Source organism: Peromyscus eremicus, chromosome 17 (assembly GCF_949786415.1).
Source record: "Peromyscus eremicus chromosome 17, PerEre_H2_v1, whole genome shotgun sequence".
Lineage (NCBI taxonomy): Eukaryota > Metazoa > Chordata > Mammalia > Rodentia > Cricetidae > Peromyscus > Peromyscus eremicus.
Genome location: NC_081433.1, coordinates 50,564,120 through 50,585,304, shown reverse-complemented (window position 1 = coordinate 50,585,304; position 21,185 = coordinate 50,564,120). Strand labels below are relative to the sequence as shown.

Here is a 21,185-nt window from a genome sequence, read left to right as displayed (position 1 = left end):
TGAGAATGGATCAGATCCTGAAAATTAATTGTTCAGAGTTCACCTGTTGAGGGATGTGTGTGTGTGTATACACATGCGCACACATGCACATGCAGACTGAAAAGGAGATGTAGCTGAGTATGCAGGGGGGAAGGGAGAGAGATGTAAGAAGAAGAGGGAGTGAGTAAAGAGTGAGTGAATGATGCAGTAGTGTGTGAAGGAATGTAGCAGAGTAGAGAGAAGAAATGTGTGTAGAAGAGAGACATGTCTATGTAAAGAAGTGTGAAGGTATGTAGCTGTGTGGAGACAGAGAGATTTTCTGAACTGAGTGGAAAGACATGGAGCTGTGTGGAGACAGAGATTTTCAGAAAGAGGTTTTTAAGATGAAGTAAAAGAGAAAGTTACCATCAGATAGAATGTGTTTCCTTATTTACCCCTCAGATAGAAAATATCTAGCCCTCACCACATTCATGGATTTTTTTTTTGCAAACCCTGGAGGCAGGCTCTCCCAAAGACTGCCAGCAGAGATTAGCCTTGTTGCCATAGCTAGAAGATGGAAAAATATGAAACACCCAGTACTGAAGGCTAAGAGGCACCCGGAACATCAACAATGGATGCTTTCTCTCATTAAATCTTCAGATTTAAACATATATGTGTATGAAAGTAGAAGAGAAAGTGTTTGAGATGAGGAAGGACATCAGTGGTAGGGATGGAGAAGTACAACAGAGACATGGAGGAGATACGTAAAGCATATAATGTACACTCATGAAGTGTCATGACGAAACACATCATTTTGTATGAACAATACATAGTTTAAAAAAAGCACACTCTGAAGATTTTCTGTCCACACTTGCAAGTGGACACAGTAAGCAAAGGCATCATATCACTCTTCTCAAATATGCCAAAAAACAAGAAAATGAATCCCCCAATTAACTCTCTGAAAAAATAATAAGGGGTCAGAGAGAGAGAGCTCAGAGGATAAAGGTGCTTGTGTACAAGCCTGGAGACTAGAGCTCCATCCTTTGAACCCATGTAAAGGTAAGAAGAAGAAAACAAAATCCACAAAGTTGTCTTCTGAACTCCACATGTGCTCTCTGGCATTTGCATGCACATACACACACACACACACACACACACACACACACACACACACACACACACTCTCTCTCTCTCTCTCTCTCTCTCTCACATCATGCACATCATACACGATAATAAGTAAAATAAAATATTTTATGTTAAATTATTATTAAAATAATAATAAAATATGTCTTATTAGAAGACGTACTTGTCTCTATAGAGAAGTAAAAATTAAGAACTGAAAAATAGGCCAATACAATGGCTCAGTGGGTAGAGGCACTTGTCACCAATACGTACAACCAGAGTTGGATACCCAGGACCCAGGACCCAGAACCCAGGACCCAGAAGGAGGGAAACAGGTTCCTGCCAATCGTCCTCAGTGTGTTCTGTGGCCACCACATGTGTGCCATGTCATATGCACACACAGAAAGAATAAAAGAGAGGGACGAGGGACAGATGAAGGAGAGGAGGGACAGAGGGATGGAAGGAGGGAGAGAGAAGTCATTTTAAAAGAATTCAAAAATGAAGAAACTTTGGTCTGAAACAATGCTTTGTAAAGCCAGCAAACCCATTAGGGAAATGCCAGAATTCTCACTTCAGTAATAATTAATACACAGAATTAGGAAACAATAGGCCCTGCTGTGGTCTTAATGTGGTCCCTAGATCATGCTGAAATCTAACCTCCGTGCTGTCTATTGTACTGAGGGCTGGGACTTAGGAAAGTAACTAGAACCAGAGGGAGTCCTAAGAGTAGAAGGCTCTCATAGTGGGATCCTCATAGATTTTACAAGAGGAACAAATGGGAGATGCCAGACAGGCCTGCATGCTTCCTGATTTCCATGCAATGTCCTGTGACTTGGAACACTTCAAAGAAAGTCTTTCACTAGATAATACCCTTCAGCATTTAACTTCAGAATCATGAGCCAAAACAAACCTCTTTTCTTCATAATTCACTCCACCTGTGGTATTATGTTACAGCCAACAGAAAATGAACACAAGTTCTTTTAACAGTGTATTGTCACAAAAATGGAAATTAAATCACCTAATTGTGAGTTTCAAATTCATGGTCTCAGACTCAGTTTTATCTGACCCTAAAGCATCAAGACAATGTTCTGATTATGTCTCCATGTCCACTTACTTACACCCTTATAAAGTGTGTAATCATACCTCAAAAAAAAAATGTCTGAAAAGCAAAAACCAAAATAGTAAGGAGATCATTTTGGTAGAACTAGGCATGAGTCTTTTTTGTTTTGGTTTGTTTTGGGTTTGTTTTCTGTTTGTTTTTCAACTTTCTACATTTTCTAAACATTTTTTAAAGAATTTAAAGATTTTTTGTCTTATAAAAAATAAACCATTACTTTATAATTATAAAAAAAAATTTTCTTGTTTCTGAATGGTAGAAACATGTGGCACCTTCTGGTACAAGACAATATTATCTATCATACTAGAAGACAGTGATCATGGGAACACCTTAGTGCCCACTCAGTCACAAATTCTGTCTGCTAATGGAAACAAACAAAACTTATCATCATTTTCCCCAGCTTCCTCCATCCCTCCCTAGAGAACATTTAGAAGCATCAAAATCCTGATAAAAAGCACAGGAGAGGTGATTTCAGCCAAGCAACTGGTGAAGACAGAGGTCCAATCACAGGGACACAGCACCTTTGCCTTGCCGTCCTCTGGGTCATCTGCCTTGGAGGCCAGCAGCATGAGTCTTAGAATGAGTGAGATACTGAGAGGAAACTGTCCTCTTAGCTCAGGTACTTTGGATTTTATGAGTTTTCCTATTTTGGGCAGTGGGATATCAAAAAAGTAGACATCACCTAGCAGGTCCTGCCCTCTTCTTCCAGCCCGACCAGACATCTGAAAACAGAGCAGAATCATGCAGTGAGAATCACCTGAATGATTTTCCTAAGAGAATGTAAAGAGCTAAGCTTTTTACACTGCTTTTGAGCAAGTATGCTGTGCCTAGGGGTTAGCTAAAATGAATTGGCTGCTATGGAAAAATCTAAAAAATTTATCATATCTGAAGCAGAGCTATTTTAAATAATATATCTGTCATTCCCATGTATCATTAATCATACTAAGTATTTATATAATGCTGTACAGAACTACATCTATTTATAAAATCATATATCTAATACTATGAACATATGTGCTGTATAATTATATAATTGTCACTTCTGGCAATTACTTACTTGATAAAATATTCTATCTATGATATATAATATTACATAATATATGATATAACATATAACACTACATGATAATGTTTTATTAATATTAATTATACATGCTCCATATGATTTGAATGTTAGTGGATATAGCTACATTCGATGCGAGCAGAAATATTGACCAAACATTTCCGTGAAGGTAAACTCTATGAAGACAAACTCTATTGTCTACAGAACAATAATAGAACAAGAAGAGTCAAAAGCAAGGAAAATGCTTTAATATACAAGGTCAAGACTTTGTGGTGAATGATAAATGTGTGGAGAGCTGAGGAAGCCCTGGGAGAAATGAATGACATTCTATGTATATCACTGCAATGTATATCATTGACATAGGAATGGGTATGTCAAGGACCCAATGCCTCAGTCCCATGGGTATGGAAAAGTACCTTTATTCCGCCAAAGGGATTGGAAATCCTTCCTCTAATCCATGTTTGGATGTTAATAGTGTACGCAGAAACTGTCCATCATGCTTTCTCTTCCCAGATATTTGTGCCTGAAGATTTCTCCCCTCTAGACACTGCTCCAAAGATTAGCTAAACTGCTTCCTCTTTCAACTGTGTGTAATAACCCCACTTTCTGTTCAACTTTGTATAATAAGCACACTGAACTTCCAAGTGATAGATTTCTCCATCAGAGAGCCAAGTCCACCTGATCCCAGCTTTTCTGTGTGTCTGTGTATCTGTCCTTTTCTCACTACCTTGCCACCCCAGTTATGTCTGTGTCTGGAGCTGAGCAGAGCACGGCAATAATGAATGCACAGATTGTGAGGAAGCAATGAAATAACACCACAGGAGAGTACAGAGGTTGGTTTGGAGTCAGACTGTGTACCGACAGTCAAGAAAAGTATTGAAAATGACTCCAGAGTAGAAAAACCCATGCTCAGTAAATGAGAAAGTAAATGTTTCCCAATAATCTTTGATATGGATCCTTTTTTGTAAATTGCTTTATTTAGTTTGTGTGCATGTCATGGGGTAATAATGATCATTCAGATTCTGCAGATAGTAGAAGAGATTGGATATCTTACCCAAGATCATACGCATGATTAGCAGTGGTCACACAATCTTATAGTCTGTGCTTACTCAACAACAGACAGTAACCTACAGTGCTCTGCCATGAACTGGAGTATGTTACTAAATTATAAAGTATTTTTTACTCTTTCATGACTATGCAATATTAATACATTAAGTTAATATATATTATAATACCTGTCTGAAATTTAAAGCATCCAGATAGACTGAGTTCTGAGCAAAAATCACAGATTTACAAGGCATGTTGATTCCTAAAGCAAGTGTTCCAGTAGCTGTCACCACCTAAAAAGGAACAAAACAGTGATTCTACATGCTGGCATTTTGGTAGAATACAAGTATTTCCATGAAATTACTAAAAACTATATTGAAATTCCAATAAAATTGCAATGAGCAAGCTAAGGAGATGAGACACATAATGTTTTTTCTTAATTTGCAAACACAAATATCACATTCTCTAATGGAATCATTATAATACTCATCACTTTGCAAGGAATATATACTTTAACCTTAACTGTGTGGTGCAAATGTCACAGAGGAACTTCGAGGCCACATCTAAAATACTTATCTTCTCTCATCATCATCTATCTCTCTGCTCTTTGCATTATTCCCTCAGTGTTCCTCAATATTATTGTGATTTTGTATTATCTTCAAATACTAAAGTCAAAGTATCATTCACTGTTGTATCTCCAGAGCCAAGTAGAACATCTGGCATGGGATAAGTATTACAAGAAACATCATAAGTAAAATATTAAGAGAAAGCCGGGCGGTGGTGGCGCACGCCTTTAATCCCAGCACTCGGGAGGCAGAGTCAGGCGGATCTCTGTGAGTTCGAGGCCAGCCTGGGCTACCAAGTGAGTTCCAGGAAAGGCGCAAAGCTACACAGAGAAACCTTGTCTCGAAAAACCAAAAAAAAAAAAAAAAAAAAAAAATATTAAGAGAGGAATTTCTCTGTGAGAGGACAATAAATCTTTTACAAGACTACTTTTGGTAATTATTTGATCTCAGTTCATTGAGAAATGACATAAGAACAAGGTACATTTTCTTTTTTGGTTGTGATTTTGCACAATCACTAATTAGAAACAGAAAAGAATATGATGTTTATTCAAATAATATAACTTCTTGCTCATTTTTTCCTGATGTAGTTAGTATACATTGACTTGTCCTGTCTTGTTGTAGAATCGTCTTTTTGTACATTTTGAAGATGTGTCTTTGGCAAGGTGCCTTCTGATTGGTTTAATAAAGAGTCAAATGGTCAATAGTTAGATAGGAAGAGGTTAGGTAGAACTTCTGGGGACAGAGAGGACTCTGGGAAAAAGAAAGGTGGAGTCACCAGCCAAGATGGAGAGGAAACAGAAGGTACAGATGGAAGAGAAGTCACACCACATGGCAGAATGTAGATTAATATAAATGGGTTAATTTAAGTTATAAGAGCTAGTTGAAACAAGCATAAGCTATAGGCCGAGTTTTCATAATTAATAAGTCTCCTGTGTCATTTTTTTGTGAGCTGGCAGTCTGAAGAAAAATTCCTCTACACTCTCTCTTTAGATTAATGGCTGTTTGTGCTCTGGTTTATGGTGAAGTTTAAGGATGTGAAGTAATGTTTTCTAATTGTTTTGTAACTGAGGCTCATGCCTCTGTCAAAATGAAACATGCTGCTTATTAAATGCTTTTTATTCAAATCTCTTTAACAAGCACGAACATTGAGAAAGTAGGAGCTTTACATTTAAAAATGAACAGAACAAATACCTTCCTAAAATGTATTCTCTGATAAAGCTATTACTATTTCCCTTCTGTACCAGTCAAGTTATTCATCACTTTATTAGTGACTAAGAAATTACAGTCAGATACTATTTTAGCCATGTCTCTCTCTTTTTTCTCTCTTCTTTCCATACTCTCTTTCTTTTAGCCTATGGCACACAAAATTTATGGTTGATAATTTTCAGTAGTCAGGGCCAATTTTTAAATATTACTCAAGATTCAGATTTTCTTGGTAATGACCTAAGGGCCTTCTGTATACTTGTCTAGATTATTGCATAAGCCTTCCCAAAATGTACTAAAGAAAACACAATAAGAATGTGGCTTGAAAGTTGTTTATGGCAATCTTTCTCTTGTCTCCCATCAGAAACTCAGTTCTGACATATCTACAAGCTCTGCTTAGATAAGCCGAAGCCCTGAGGAAGCAGATATTTGTGCTCCAATTTCAGCTACCACACTAGAAAAAGATCTGCTCCAACTTCAAATGTAAATACCCTCTAAATTCGTAGAGATAATATTTGTAGCAAAACCACATCAACAAACCCTACATAGAATAACTAAAGAGTAAGATACAGCACCGAGATCAGCATAGACATGCTTCGTTTCCTTGTGTAAGGGTATGGCGTGAGTGACACCAGTCAAACCTTCTTCCCCAGTTAAATGACATGGAGCATATGCAAAGATGCTAAACTCAGTGAACAACATCTACAGCCCAAGAGGTATAGCTACACGAGTGGAAAAAAAGTAAAGGGGTGGCTGTATTTCCTCATTTCATGAACATTCTGCTTCATATCTTCACAAATTCAAATTTTACAACGAAAAATTGACCCACCCTAATGAATCCTTTCCTAAAGAGAATTTCGACTAACTGCTTTTCTTTGGCGCTCATGGAGCTGTGATGATAGCCAATGCCCTTTCTTGCCAAAATCTTCAGTATGGCACCTTTTCTTTCGAATGTCACTCGCTTGAACACCATCTGCAATGACTAAAAGAAACAAGAGATTTATAGCATTACTTACCTAATTTTCAATCAATCAAAAATGTTAAATGAGAATAATATACATAATACATAATAATTTGGCCAAATGATACCAGTGTTTGGCCTTTGCTCTTCACATCAACAACAACAGCAAAATAATGTTTTATGGCAACAACAGTCACCACAAGAAAAGTCTTCTCAATTCTTGGCAATCTCACTTCAGTTGTGAGACAGAAAACTCTGCCAGTGTAGTAGACAGCCCCAAGGGAAGTACAAGACTGTGGCCCACTCCCACCTGAACAAGAGCAATTGACTATGAAAATTTTTCTAAAGTTCTCCCCAGAAAGAAAGCAAAACCTTTATACTGTAAGGTAAAGAAATGCCTACTTCCCACTGCAAATGACATACTAATGGCCTCAATAATACCTATGTAATAAGGAGGAAATCCAGTTGTGTGCAGTGTTACAAGACATAAAAAGATCAACACTGGGAGAGAAGGGGCAAGTTTGTCTTCAAACATAAAAGACTTGTACGTAGGTATTTTGATTGTATAGCTATCTACAAGACAAAATGTCATAGATCAATTAAAACAATGGTGTCCATACATGGTCATAAAAACTAGACAGATTATGAAGCTGACAAAAGAAGATTCATGATAAAATGAAAACACACAAATACATATGTGAGTGAGTGAGTTTGTGTGTGTGTGTGTGTGTGTGTGTGTGTGTGATTACATTGCTTTTATTGAAACTGTTTTATTGTTAAGTATGTTGTCTATAAACAGGAATAGTTTGAAGGACAAAAAGATTAAAGATGATGGGCCAAACCAATTTTAAATATCCCAATGATTCTTTGGTGAAATTTTTAGCTACAATATAGAAAGACTCTAATTTCAAGAAATGCTGTCAGTATCTAAATATATTAGTCTTGCAGGAGTCCAAATTCTGACTATAATAAACAGACTTTTATAGAAGACATAGTGCAAAAACAGCCACTTCGGTGATTTGTCAGCAAGACAAATTCTAAAGCTTTCCTAAGTGTAGACTGCAAGGTTCTTGAATGCTGTGCGCAGCAAAGGTCCTGTCTGTTACATCTCCACTTCATAGAGACTTCCCTCATGGGAGCAATTTCATGCTGTATGACCAACACTGTCTGCATAAAGGAGGCTTTTCTGAGGAAAAACACACTGAGGTCCCTTCTGAGTGCTAACCTCACTGTCTATTGCTTTGTGGTCAGCATAGGTGCAGTCCTCAGGAATCGCCAGATTCTTCTTCAGACTCTTCAGGAGGTAATTGTGTTCAGCTTCATACATGATGCGTTCATCCAATCTTCTGGAGGGTTTTTCATCTCTTTATAAGAATAAAATTTCAAGAAATCAGTATTTATATCCAATCACTACAAGAAGCCCAGAGTATCTTAAGTCATGCTTACCAGCCAGAATGACTATTTCTTGCATTTATATTATCATGATTCGGTCTCTTGCGCCTAATGTGTTTACTCATCAGCCCCTGGAGCCTATGATCCCTCAAGATAAAGCCATTATGGATGTGACATTTTTCTATGGTGTTCTCCTCCATTATTTCTCATTCCCCAGATGACCTTGTTTCATCTTGCTAATGTGATGATCATTTTCTCTCCCTCAGCCTTTCTCACACTCAGGTGGGAGGTATGTGCTCTCCTCTCTCTGTTTTGCTAATTCAGGATATTCTCCTTCCTCCTTGTGGTGAACACTGCAAGCAGGGGCCAAGTCTGGGCTATCATCTAGCAGAAGCCACACCTTCTTAACTTTGCTTTCCTCCTGGTCTTCCTCATGATTTCCTTATGTGCCCACCCTTCACCAAGGCATGTACACACACTGACAGCCTTTCTCAGTGATTACCCTTAGGTAATCACTCTGCATTCTCCAGGACCACCGAATGTACCAGGTTTTATAATCACTGGGGCCATGTATGTTTTCTTCATATTTTTTTGTCTCTTAAGTATGCAAATAAGATATTTCTAAACATAGGGTTATGAGGTCACTTGCATTCTACCATATAGTAGTATACATCACAGATCCAGAATACATCACCTCCAAGTAGCATTAACCTTAATGAGGAAGGAAATTATTATGCCCAGCCTTATGTTTTCAAAACACATGCTAATACACTTACAGAGGAATATAGATTGTTGTGTAACTCAATTTTTTTGTTGTTGTTTTGGTTTTTGTTTTGTTTTGTTTGTTTTTCAAGACAGGGTTTCTCTGTGTAGTTTTGGTGCCTGTCATGGATCTCGCTCTATAGACCAGGCTGGCCTTGAACTCACAGAGATCTCCCTGGCTCTGCCTCCCGAGTTCTGGGATTAATGGTGTGTGCCACCACTGCTGCTCGGCCTCATTTTTTAAACTATTAAGTAAACCACTCTTAATAAATAAAAACTGCTAAAGAAAACAGACAAAATGTCCTTCCCGCTCAACACACATGACCCTGTAAGAATGAGCTCTTAGTGTGTGTGTTTCTTTAGGGGTTCTTTTATTATAGAAATGGATGAAGACAGAGAAGGGTCAGAGTTTTGTCCTCCAATGCATAGGGCATGAAGTAGGGTTCCTATCCTCCTTACAGTGAGAGTGCTGAATATATTAAACACCTTTCATTTTGACAGCTTGAGTTGCTGGTCACCAACCCACCTTGACCACGTGGCTCCTGAAACCCTGAAGCAGAGATAGCCTAAGGAGGATCATTTACCAAGAAATCTTACACTTCCTACCTACATTCCCCTGGGAGTCCACTTCGCCCATACTACCCAGAAAATATACTACCCAGGAAACAGCAAAACATGAAGAGGCACCATACATGAAAGGACCCAGAGCAAACTCTAGCTTGCTCTAGAATTTGGAATATTTGAATCAGAGATGCCCTAGAAGTTTGTTTCAACTTCAAAATGAGTCTTAGCTCTTCACTTAAAAATATCTCTAGACCTCCCTAAGAACTAGCTTTGAAGGTACTATACAAGCTGCCAAGGGAACAAAACAATTAAAAGTCTTACCCAGCTGTAAAGCCTACAAGCTGCAACAGTAGTATGCCAGTGTATCTTCAGTGGTGCAATAGTGGCACTTACATCTCCGGGGTAACTACCAACAACTAATTAGACTTAAGGCCTCACTTAGTAGTGGGATATTCATGCCTGGTACTATAAACCTAACCAACTACATACCTCTGGTAAAATAATGGACCACAAAGGGTAACTTACTGCTACCACATCCCTAAACCAGTATAACCACCAACAGCATTCTAAATACTTGTTCTTACCGACACAGATAAGTGTAGCACTCACTCTCATCAAAGAAGATTCTGTTTGCAGAAGACAGAGCCCATCAGAGAAATCACCAGCTGGTCAAAATGCAAAGAACAATTGACCATGGGGTGCCTATCTACACTTGATACATCTACAACACAACTCCTACACCTATGGCTCAGGGAACACTGAGGAAATGAAGTCATAAAGGTTGTAAGTGCCAGAGGATCAGGACATCTGTTACCAGATAATGCTTTCTATATACAGCAAAGAAGCTGTGTCCACAAAAATCTTAATTAACTATATGGTCACCCAAACAAGACCTAAACAATGACAATACTAGTTGATAACAAACACGAATGTGGGAAATCTCAGGAGGACCCCCCTCTGGATGAAGAGCTATAGGTAAATAATTGGCTGGCAAAAGAGGGAGAATCAGTCCTCTCTAGTTACAAGCTTCCTGATAGCTTATCCAATCCCAAGTGGTCATCACTAAACACGCATTCATATAAGCACACAAAATGGAATCAATAGAATATATTTGTATGTGTGTTAATTACAAAAGAAGAGATTATGAATTTGAAAGGGAAGGGACAGAAGAGAAACTGGAGGGCAGGGCGAATGTGTAGAGGAATGACATAAATACAATACTCATGCGTAAAATTCTCAATAATAATAATATAAGTTTTTAAAATAGTTTTAAAATAAAAATCCCTGGAACAACTATTATCTGCCAGGCTATGAAGATTCAAAGAGGAAAAGGTGTGCTTCCTGTTGTAAAGAAGCTTAGGATTTAGGGAAACTAATAAAGATTTAGTGTCCCTTATACAAAGAGCTTGGGAATTGAATTTTAGTTTTTGGATTTTTGAAATATTGGTCAATAAATAACAACAAATTTTGGGATGGCACCCCAAGTCTAGACAAGAAAATTTATTTAGATTTTATTTATATTACTTCTTAATATAGCCTGAAGGCAATTTTAAACATATTTTAAATAAATTTATATATAAAACAAGTTTTATTGTGTAAAAATTTTGATATACAGTGTTACCTGAGTACCTAGAGTTTCAGATTTTGAAAGATTTGGGATTTTATATTTTTCAGATAAAGGATGGTCAGTGTGTATATTTTAAAAATGCAGAATAATTTATCTCCTAACTAAACAAAGTAGAACATACAAAAAATTTTAAGTCTAAGTTCAGGAATGAGTACAAGATTTAGAGAGTAGATAACAAATTTATGAGTACACATGATGGGTGCAATAAGGGTGAAGACACTAAAGAGACAGACATTTGGGCCCATGGTAAGAAAGAGATGGAAGGATAAATGAAGTGACTAGAATGATAAGTATCCTAAAAGGAAGTGGCAAGAAATGCTTGGAAAAAGGAAAAACAAAAGCCAAAACTGTTGGATGATCAACAGTAGATATTAGACTCTATCAGCTGGGCAACAGCGGGAAAGAATACCAAAATAGGGTAATTTAACCAATCTCGAACTTTATAAGCTCAGATTAGTAAGGTTAGAGAGTAGTGAATCTAGAGACTCTTAAGTCCATAAATATCTCTCCACTCATAAGAAGGAAATAAGAAGAGTTTCCAACCCACACAGTCACTCAAGGTGGAGAGGATTATGAGGAGGACACATTTTAGCTACACCCTGAGAGCAATGGCCTTCCAAGTGTAAAATCGGTGTTGTAGTCCAGTCCAAAACTCATTCTATGGCTCACATGGTGATAATGTATCATGAGTCAAGACAGAGTCGCATGGGCAATGTGGGATGATCTTGTCAAGTTCTGTAAAACACATAGACTGAGAGAATCTGGACCTGTTTCAAACAACCATAAATTAAACTGATCTATGCAAGTAAGGAATATGTGCTGCTGGTCACTTATCTTCACCCAATTTTCCCTCTGAAATTTAAAAACAAAAACAATCCAAGCCATAATTAGAACTTCATTATAGAGCATTTTCAAAGAGCATTTCCTACTAGGACATTTGGGTTCTATAAACCCTTACGTGGCCAATTTGTTTAATGAAATACTTACTTTATCTTTCGTCTCTCCAAAGACTTTTGAACTTTTTGAAGTTTGTTAAACATGACAAGAGCTTCTTTATCAGCATTGGGAGGTCTTTTCTCCACCTGTTTGTGCTTCAGGAATTTCCAAGCATCTGTAGCACATCCTTCTACAGACTCTAATCTAAATCTGGAAGCAAACGAATGTGTATTTAAAATATCATATTGTCATAAGATTAGGTCTCTCCACCTTTTCTGGTTGTGTTATATTTCTCATGGCTATGAGTAAATGTCTGACAAGAAGCAATTACAGAAGGGTTTAAACTGGTTTACAGTTTGAAAAAACACAGCTATTTATACTGGGATAAGGGTAAGCATAGAAATAAAATGTGGCCAGTCACATGGTGTTTATAGTCAAGAGGCAGAGCACAAACAGAAAGTGTGGCTGGCTATAAGACTTCCAGGCTTGACCCCAGTAGCCCAATATGGTGATTTGACAGAGAATGGTCCCCACAGGCTTACATATTTGAATACAAAGTCTGTAGTTGGTGGAACTGTTTGGGAAGGATTAGGAGGTGTAGCCTTGTTGGAGGAAGAGTGCAACCGGGATCAGGTTTTGAGGTATTAAAAGCCCATGCCATTTCCAGTTAGTTAACCATCTCTCTCTCTGAACCATATTTTCTGATAATGATATACTCTCTCAGCTATTGCTCCAGCACCATGCCTACCTGCCTGCTGTCACATCTACCTGCCATAATGGTAATGGACTATAACTCTCTAGAACTGTGGACTCCAGTAAATTCTTTCCTCTACAAGTTGTCCTGGCCATAATTTTACAGCAATAGAAAAGTAATTAAGGTAGCCAGGAAGGCTTACATATCTGCACAAATTTAGTCTGCAGGCTGTTGTTTAATTCGTAGCTCTGATCTGAGAAGTATAAATGACAACATCTCAGACCAGGTCCATGGGTAAGGTAGCATCTCATAACTTTCCAAAACCTTCCAAAACAGCACCACTAGCTAGCAGAAACTGTCCAAACACACACCAATGGAAAGCAGTGACATATACCTGCTGGGTTTTTTAAGCCCATGTTTGTGAATTTTATTCTGAATTCTGGGTGTTCTAGGTCCATATACTCCCAATTTGAGACCGTGAAGTGAAACAAGTTTCCCTAATACCATATTCTTCTGACACAGCAGTATGAGCTCATGGAAACTCTCCACAAAACAGACATGCCCAGGCACAAGGAAGTAATGATTTACAAACAGAAAAAAGAGAAAATCACCCCCACCTTCCACACATCTTCCTGAAAGATGAGAAAGGTTTTTAGTCAACCAAAAAATTGTTCCTTTGGCAAAAAGGAAAGAGGCATATTTTCTCACTGTCACATTATCACTTATTTCTAGAAGGGAGGAAGTCCTGGAGGTCATAGGTTTTATAACCCAGAAGGTCTCCTATATATGGCCTTTATACCTTTGAAAATGTAAATACCTAGAACTACAAGGGTGCAGACTTCTTGGAACCCTGGGGCTCACCCTGTGGACATAGTCTGCATCTTAACCATTTATACTTCTCATATCTGAGCAACAAATAGTGCTGGTCAAATTCATTCTCCAGAAACTGTAAAAGCAAACACATCTAGTTTGCATCACATGAATTTCACAAAGTTTGGAATGCAGAGTTTCTGATGACAAGCAGAAAAAAAATCATTTCATTTCATCACAATGGCTAGGAGCTAAATGCTGTGTCTGAAGTAGCTACTTGGCAATATCACTATATAACATTATAGCAAATAACAAGTTGGAACTTTGTAGTAAAGTTTAAGGTTAAAATGTGAGACAAAGTATTTTCTTTTAAAAAGTAAAACTTCACAAACCCATTATTTTAAAAATTGTGAAATTGGGCCTGTTGTTACAAGCCTGTCTACAATCCCAGCTAGTAGGAAGGTTGAGGCAGGAGAATCACAAGTTGAAGGTTAGCCTAATATATGGAAAGTGTTCAAAACCAGCCTGGGTAACTTGGTGAAATCTTATCAGAAAATAAACATGTCTGAGATATTGCTCAGTGGCAGAATGATTTTCTAGTGTATGAGGTCCTGGGATCAATTCCCAGTCAGTGTCACAGAAATTAATTAGGAAAAAAAATTCACAGAATTAGGGAGCTACCCTAGTGAAGTAAGGACTAAGAAACAACTGTCAATTCTCATGGCCACATCAGGTAACAAAATAAGAAGAGGAATAAACATACTATTCTGTTGTCAGGGGCAATTCTAAGTGCTTTGAATGTAATAACTCATTTGATATAACAACTATTATATCGAAAATTATGCCAACCCTATCATTCCCATACTACAGAAGAGAAAATGGAGATATAAAAGGATTAAGGGGCCATGAGTATCCATGAGTATACACAGCTTGTATGTAACAGAGTGGGTCTTCTAATCCACGTTTCTGACTGTACGGTTGTGATATTATTTTTATGTCATGAAAGTTCCAGTCATTTCCATCATAATGTACCTCTTTTCAAAAATCTACATTGCTTGAAAATAACTGTGCCTCCCAAATCTCTTTGGCAGAATTACACAGAATGAAAATGACCTAGAAATGGCACATTAGCAATTAATATTTTATACCACTGGACTACACACCTATAGCCTTTGGATTTTGGTCTCACCAAAATTCTCTGTATGATTACTGTCACTGAGTGCCTGGCAATCAGTGACACAGCTACAGAGGAGAGAAGTGGGATTTATGCTGAGCCCTGGCCTTGAAATGTATGCGCTTAAGCACTGATCAACATTTCCAACTGCCAAACCTCTAAACATGTCCCAAACATCTTTTCCAGACATCATGGTATAGAATGTTGGGACTATCACTAGGTAGTAAGCCACTAAAGCTTTGTTCAGTTCAGGGTTAAGTGTCTATTCCTAATGTTATTGGGTCACCATTTTCTTGTGAAGCTCCCATGCCACGTACTATTTATTCTAAATCAGTGAGTATGCCTTTCCCCTATTGACCAATTTAATTCTTTCAATGGAATAGAAGAAAAATTGCATATGCTCAAATCCCTATGTATTTGAATATATAAATGATAAAGAATTGTTCTGTGATTTCAACACTGTGGTTAAGCTTGCATATGTATCTCAGACACAGAGAATGGCTCTTGTTTCTAATACCCATGGCTGTACTTGGAAGGGAAGCAGATAACTGTATGAATTTTTCATGACACAGGAAAGAATTTTTCTCTTGTTTTACATACACAGGCAAAAGGAACAACTTTATTAGAATCTCCAAAAATAATCAAACAGGACCTGCCTCACCTACTACCATTGTTTTGTTTCTATCACAAATTATGATTCATAACTATATGTTTCTGTGCGTGTTCATAAGTATTAAAGTTTATAATACAATGGTTTTATTTATTCGATGATCCTGTGGATTGAGAGTAGTTTGAAAATGTCTACAGTAAGTATTCTCTTCTTGTCACAGAGTTAACAAGGCTAATCTATAAACTTTTATCCACTAACTGAGGTATCCTTGGTGCCATTTTATCAGAACTGGATCCGTTAAACTAGTATATTCAATTTTAAGCTACTACATTCTGTAACATGAAATTTGGCAAGATATCACTGACTCTAAGTTACAGTTCTCATTACAATTAGTTTAAAATATCTAAATATTTTACCCATATATATTGTACCATATTATAAGACTTAAATGTTGTGAGGGATAGCAACAATGATGGCTATGTTCAATGGTCTCAAGATCTTGTCTCAAACAAACAAACAGAACCAGAATAACAAAAAGTAGATCTAGACAATTTCAGGACTTTAAATAAGTCGTATGATTTTGACAAGTGAACAAACAACCAAAGTAATAATAAGTACTAGACCACAGTGGTAACATGTATATGATTTCCTGTACCTTAAAGGAAGGAGCTTAATACAATTATGTCACAATGTTAAATAACTTACAAAAAGAACAGTGCAGGCAACTTATCCATTTCCCTGAGCTTCTCAACAAGATGTGGAAAGAAGTCCAACATGCGCCCTGAGTAGTCTTGGAAATTGGGACTCAGTTCCTGCAGCACCATCCTGGCCTGTGGCAGTCAGTGAATGGAAAGTATTTGTATTAAAATGTGCACAGCAAAGAAAGGAATGGCCACTCTGACTAAACTATTTTCATAGTTGTTTAATCTTTGTTTTTGTCATTCTTCAAAATAATCCTATGAGACTACACCACAGGACTGTGGTAAGCCACAGCAAAGACACATGCAAATCGCAGACTTGATAACAAACTTTTGGTGTACTGCAGAAGTTGTTTGAGACAACACAAATCTAGCAGGATGAAAAGCACTGCTTGGTCAGCAATGTTTCCACCACAGCAGGAGAAAGGAGCCCTCTCCACAGAGCATAGAAAAACATACCTAAACCCAACTGAGAGGTTTTGAATGACAAGATAACCAAAGGAAAATGTAACTTAACTAGATTATGTTTCCAAATGAAATAAAAAACAAATCAAAGTACAGGAGTGGGGACAAGATCATATGAAAAAGATATCATGTACACTATTCCTAAAAACAAAATCAGAAATCTCAATTTTTGATGATAAGTTTAAAGAAAATAAATGTGTAAGCATCTAGTTCCAGGGTAAGACTTCTTTACTTAAAGAGTCCTTACAATTTACAATAAAGATCATGAGGAATAAAACCCCCAACACAGCTGCAAACCTGTGTCTCTGGACACAACAGTGACATGGAACACATGAACTCACAACAACTGTGGATACCTGCAAACAAGCTCATAAGATCAAGTCCAAAATAATCTCAGCATGAGTGGGGAGGGGCTCACAAACCCTCGCTGAGGAGCTACTGCCAAATGATGGCTTCCGTGGAAGGGAGACAGTCAGTGTTCTTCTCATATGCTGATAGGCTGCCCGTGTTCCAGGAGATGGCCCCGCACCCACGTGTACACAGGCAACACTGAGCAGACTCAGTGAGTTTGAAAGGAGTGCATGAAGTTGGAAGGGATGGTAGGCGGGATATAGCGGGACTTGTTGGGGGAAGATTGGGGAGTGGATCTGAAAACACATGCACATGAAATTCCCAAACAATAACTTGCTAAAGAGAATACAACTCCAAAACTAAGAAAGGAAGAAAGGTGACAATGTGTTTCAGTTCCTTGAGTCTCATCTCTATGCTGCCAAAAACATCAATTATCCCAACCATGAGCCTTGTATTCTCTCTTGTCTGCCATCAAATCCATGAAGAACCCATGGCCTCTTGCCAAGTTTTAGGAGACACTGAAGAAGAGATACAAAACAAATTCCTTTCTTTTTTGTTTCAGCTCAGAATCACTATACATCAAGTCTAAGTTAAAATCTAAAATAAGCCTTGAAAACCACAAAGGAGAGAAAGAGTATTGTTGATTGAATGATACAACTCAGGAAAACAAAATAGAGAGCTTTGTCTAAAATGTGTGAAATTACCTGTTCCTTGTTGCCATTTTTAATCCAATTCGTGAATTCTTCCTTTAAGCTCTCCTCATATTTTCTAGCATCCAACTTCTTAATGACTATTTTGTTCTTAAAGTGAGCGAAGTTCTCTGGACACAGGTTCTGGGAAAGGAAGACCATAAAATTCTATAAAAAATAATGCCAGAAAACTTAAAGATATTTCTCAATTATCCTTTTCATTGACAGTTTTATGATCTCTTAGGTTAGAGGCAGTGGACTTCTCTTACCTCCCCATACCTTCTAGTATATAGAACTATGTATGAACTCTTCAAAGGCAAGAAGACAGAGCAAACAGGTCTCTGGGGAAAGCAAGCAGCAGTCAGGACACGGAGAACAAAATGAGGTGAAAAGAATCTGAAGACTAGAAACCCAGAGTGGGAAAGGAGACCCAGATACCACAGTGTCTGGGAAGGAGAAAGAAGGGACATTTTCAGGAGTTGACATAAAATACCATTTCTAGCCCATTTAACTAGGAAGGTATAAGGAGGTCATTTCCTCTAGGAAAAGGTCTGCCAATCATTTTAAATCACCAAATGCAAGTGGTAGAAATGGTGACCATATGTTTTTGAAAAGCAATGGTGGATTCTACCATAACAGTACGGATTCCATGAAGATTGTTTACCTGGGCCTGAGGCCAACTCTTCCAGACCTGAAGCATAGTGTCATAGAGCTGGATGCTTTCTCGAGGTGAAAAGGCAAGATCAGAAGGGAATCCATACTTTTCAATCTATGATTAAAATTAAATCAAATTTATTAATATTTTATTTTACCTACAAAATGCAAACATTTACAAGGAATACTTATTTGAGCATTAAGAGCTGGGAAAAATGGTGAAGACTGCATTGAGCATATTGCCTTTAAAAAAGAATTTTTATAAATTATGTGTGTGGGGGCGGGGGTTCTGCCCCCTCCCTCCAGGCCAAAAGAGGGTGACAGATGCCCTGGAGCTGGAGTTATAGGCTGTTGTGAATCACCCAGTGTGGGTGCTGGGAGAAAACTCAGGTCTTCTGCAGGGTTCTCTTAACTGTAGAGACATCCATCCACCCCCACAGCCAATGTTAGCCTTGTGTTCTCTTTTTAATTGTTGCTTGAGAGTGGCGATCTTTTTAGCCAGACCAAAATGAAACAAAAATTAATCTAAGAATCCTTGCAAGTTTTAAAATAGAAATCTCCTGCTGAGTCACAGGCTTGACATTTCTCAAGTTTCTTACCCTTTTACACAGTTTTCAGTCCTGGGGGATATCTTTCTGTACGCTGTGAAATATATGTTGTTCCCATTAGTTAATATGTAAGTTGTTTTGGCCTGTGGCAAAGCAGCTTAGAGGCAGGTGGGAAATCCGAGGAGAGAGACAGGAAAGAGAAAGGCGGAGTCTGGAAAGATGCTAGCCTGCCACCCAAGGAGCAGCAGAGCCAGCAGACCTGTAAGGCCACGGAAGACGTGGCAAAACACAGATCAATAGAAATGAGTTAATTTAAGATACAAGAGCTAGCTAGTGAGAGGTGTGCCATAGGCCATACAGTTTGAAAGTAATATTAAGCCTCTGAGAGATTATTTTATAAGTGGCTGAGGGACCATAGGGCCAGGTAGGACCTGAGGAACATGGGACTGTGGGGCCGGCAGGACCAGAGAAAATTCTGGCTACACTACAGTCTCCTCATTTCTAAAGATAAAACATTACTTTTGTCTGTGTCACTAAATTGTTGTGAGAAATAAACTTGATAATAGATATGGGTCTTAGCCAAATGTCTGGCACATGATTGGCTCACCATCCATTGATATGTTTTATCACTTAATAAGTTCATATTTCATAATTTTTAAAGAATTTAATAATTCTATGGTCCAAGCTGGGGGTTCAATCTTGTTGTTTCCCACAACAAACCAGCAAAGAGGCAAAACCTAAACCAATTTAGGCAGAGAGCAAAGAGAAGTAACAGTGAATCACCATACAGCAGTGTTCTGTCCTTTCGTTATATTGTAAATGCAAGTGTTCCTAGTACCACAAGTGATCCTAACGATCACTCTACATTGAGCAAGAGATGGTAGTTCTTTCAAGAGTTTCCCAGGCCAACAGCTCTCCAGACAGCAGCAGCTGTGCCTGGATGGCATGATAATTGAGGGCAAAGGTCAAACAAGGCCGCAGTTTGCCAGAAACAAGACATACAGGGCTGAGGGCAAACCCTCACTGGCGATCCCTTGCGTCTGTTGGGTTAAGGCCAGCTCATTTGTACTCTCCTATCTCTTGCTTTTGGAAATCATTTTTCTGACATAGCCATAAAGGAAGCAGAGGTAGATGATTCTTCTCTTTATGTTGTTACAATTTATCACATTCTGGGGTATTTTTAACCCATTCAGTTCATTCATTTAATCTAAGTGTAATAAAAATGTTCAGAATTATTTACATATTTGGAATTTATACTCATTTCTATTTTTCTTCCATAGGAAATGGCCTATATAAGTACATATTATGCAAGTGGTTGTTAAAAATTTATTTAACAATGCCTAAGCCTAGCTAGCATTTACTCTGTATTCTTGCTACCAAGTTCTAAAACTCTTAAGGCTCATACAACAGCATGACCTTTGCAGAAGTCACATAGGGTCAGACCACATTGTAGCTACTCCATTGCTTTCCAGCTACAGCATTAATAGCTACCAAGTGGAGGAGGAAGGCACTTGGAACAAGCATTGAACCAGTATACTTGAGGCTGCTTAACGATAACATGTCTTAATCACTTTACACACAAAAAAGCAATTTTTAAAGCACTGTGCTACTTTTAAAGATACTGGATAATGTTGAGAATGTCTGAAAATATGTAGATATCAGAAAGGGAGTCGGAGGACAAGGAAGGAAAGAGGGGAAAAGGAAGAGAGGGAGGAAACAAAAGGATTTCTTTATTATTGATGGCTGGCTTAACATCTGTGTTCTTAGTATAAGTTAAGGCACAGGATTTCTTCCATATTTCAGTTGAAACTGGAGTTTGAACAGGGCCATTACTGTAGCTGAGTGTAGCTGGAGCTGCACTGAGAGGAGAGGTTAAGTCCTCAGCGTTTCATTAGGGGTGCAGCCGTGAGCTAGTAAAGAGAGACAGGCAGACGTGGGTGCCTAACAAAGAGGAGAGTGGGGAGAAATAGTGCCCCCAAACTCACAAAACCATCAAGTTATAGTATTCAGTAGTTTTTGAACTTCAAGGATCCTGATGATAGCATCATAACACTGAGAAACTAGGGAAACTAGCACACTGCTGTTCATTTTTAAATCAAAGTCGTCATGTTTCCTCTGCATGCTAGCATCAGGCTGCGCTTCCGTTACCATCTGCACAGTATTACATTTTCAGT

The 21,185-nt window shown here is 38.1% G+C and overlaps 1 protein-coding gene across 1 annotated transcript in view; it reads right to left on the bottom strand.

Moving 5' to 3' along the window:
- LOC131894232 (probable ATP-dependent RNA helicase DDX60) overlaps window positions 1-21,185 on the bottom strand; it is a 97,781-nt gene that overhangs the window by 19,884 nt on the left and 56,712 nt on the right. Inside the window, exons 21-29 of the mRNA XM_059244463.1 lie at window positions 19,800-19,872; window positions 18,474-18,578; window positions 17,825-17,953; window positions 16,312-16,436; window positions 12,370-12,528; window positions 8,263-8,401; window positions 6,906-7,058; window positions 4,496-4,600; window positions 2,719-2,919 (exon numbers count right to left, since the gene is read on the bottom strand). Coding sequence (XP_059100446.1) covers window positions 2,719-2,919; window positions 4,496-4,600; window positions 6,906-7,058; window positions 8,263-8,401; window positions 12,370-12,528; window positions 16,312-16,436; window positions 17,825-17,953; window positions 18,474-18,578; window positions 19,800-19,872 — 1,189 coding nt within the window. The remainder of the gene's footprint in view (window positions 1-2,718; window positions 2,920-4,495; window positions 4,601-6,905; window positions 7,059-8,262; window positions 8,402-12,369; window positions 12,529-16,311; window positions 16,437-17,824; window positions 17,954-18,473; window positions 18,579-19,799; window positions 19,873-21,185) is intronic.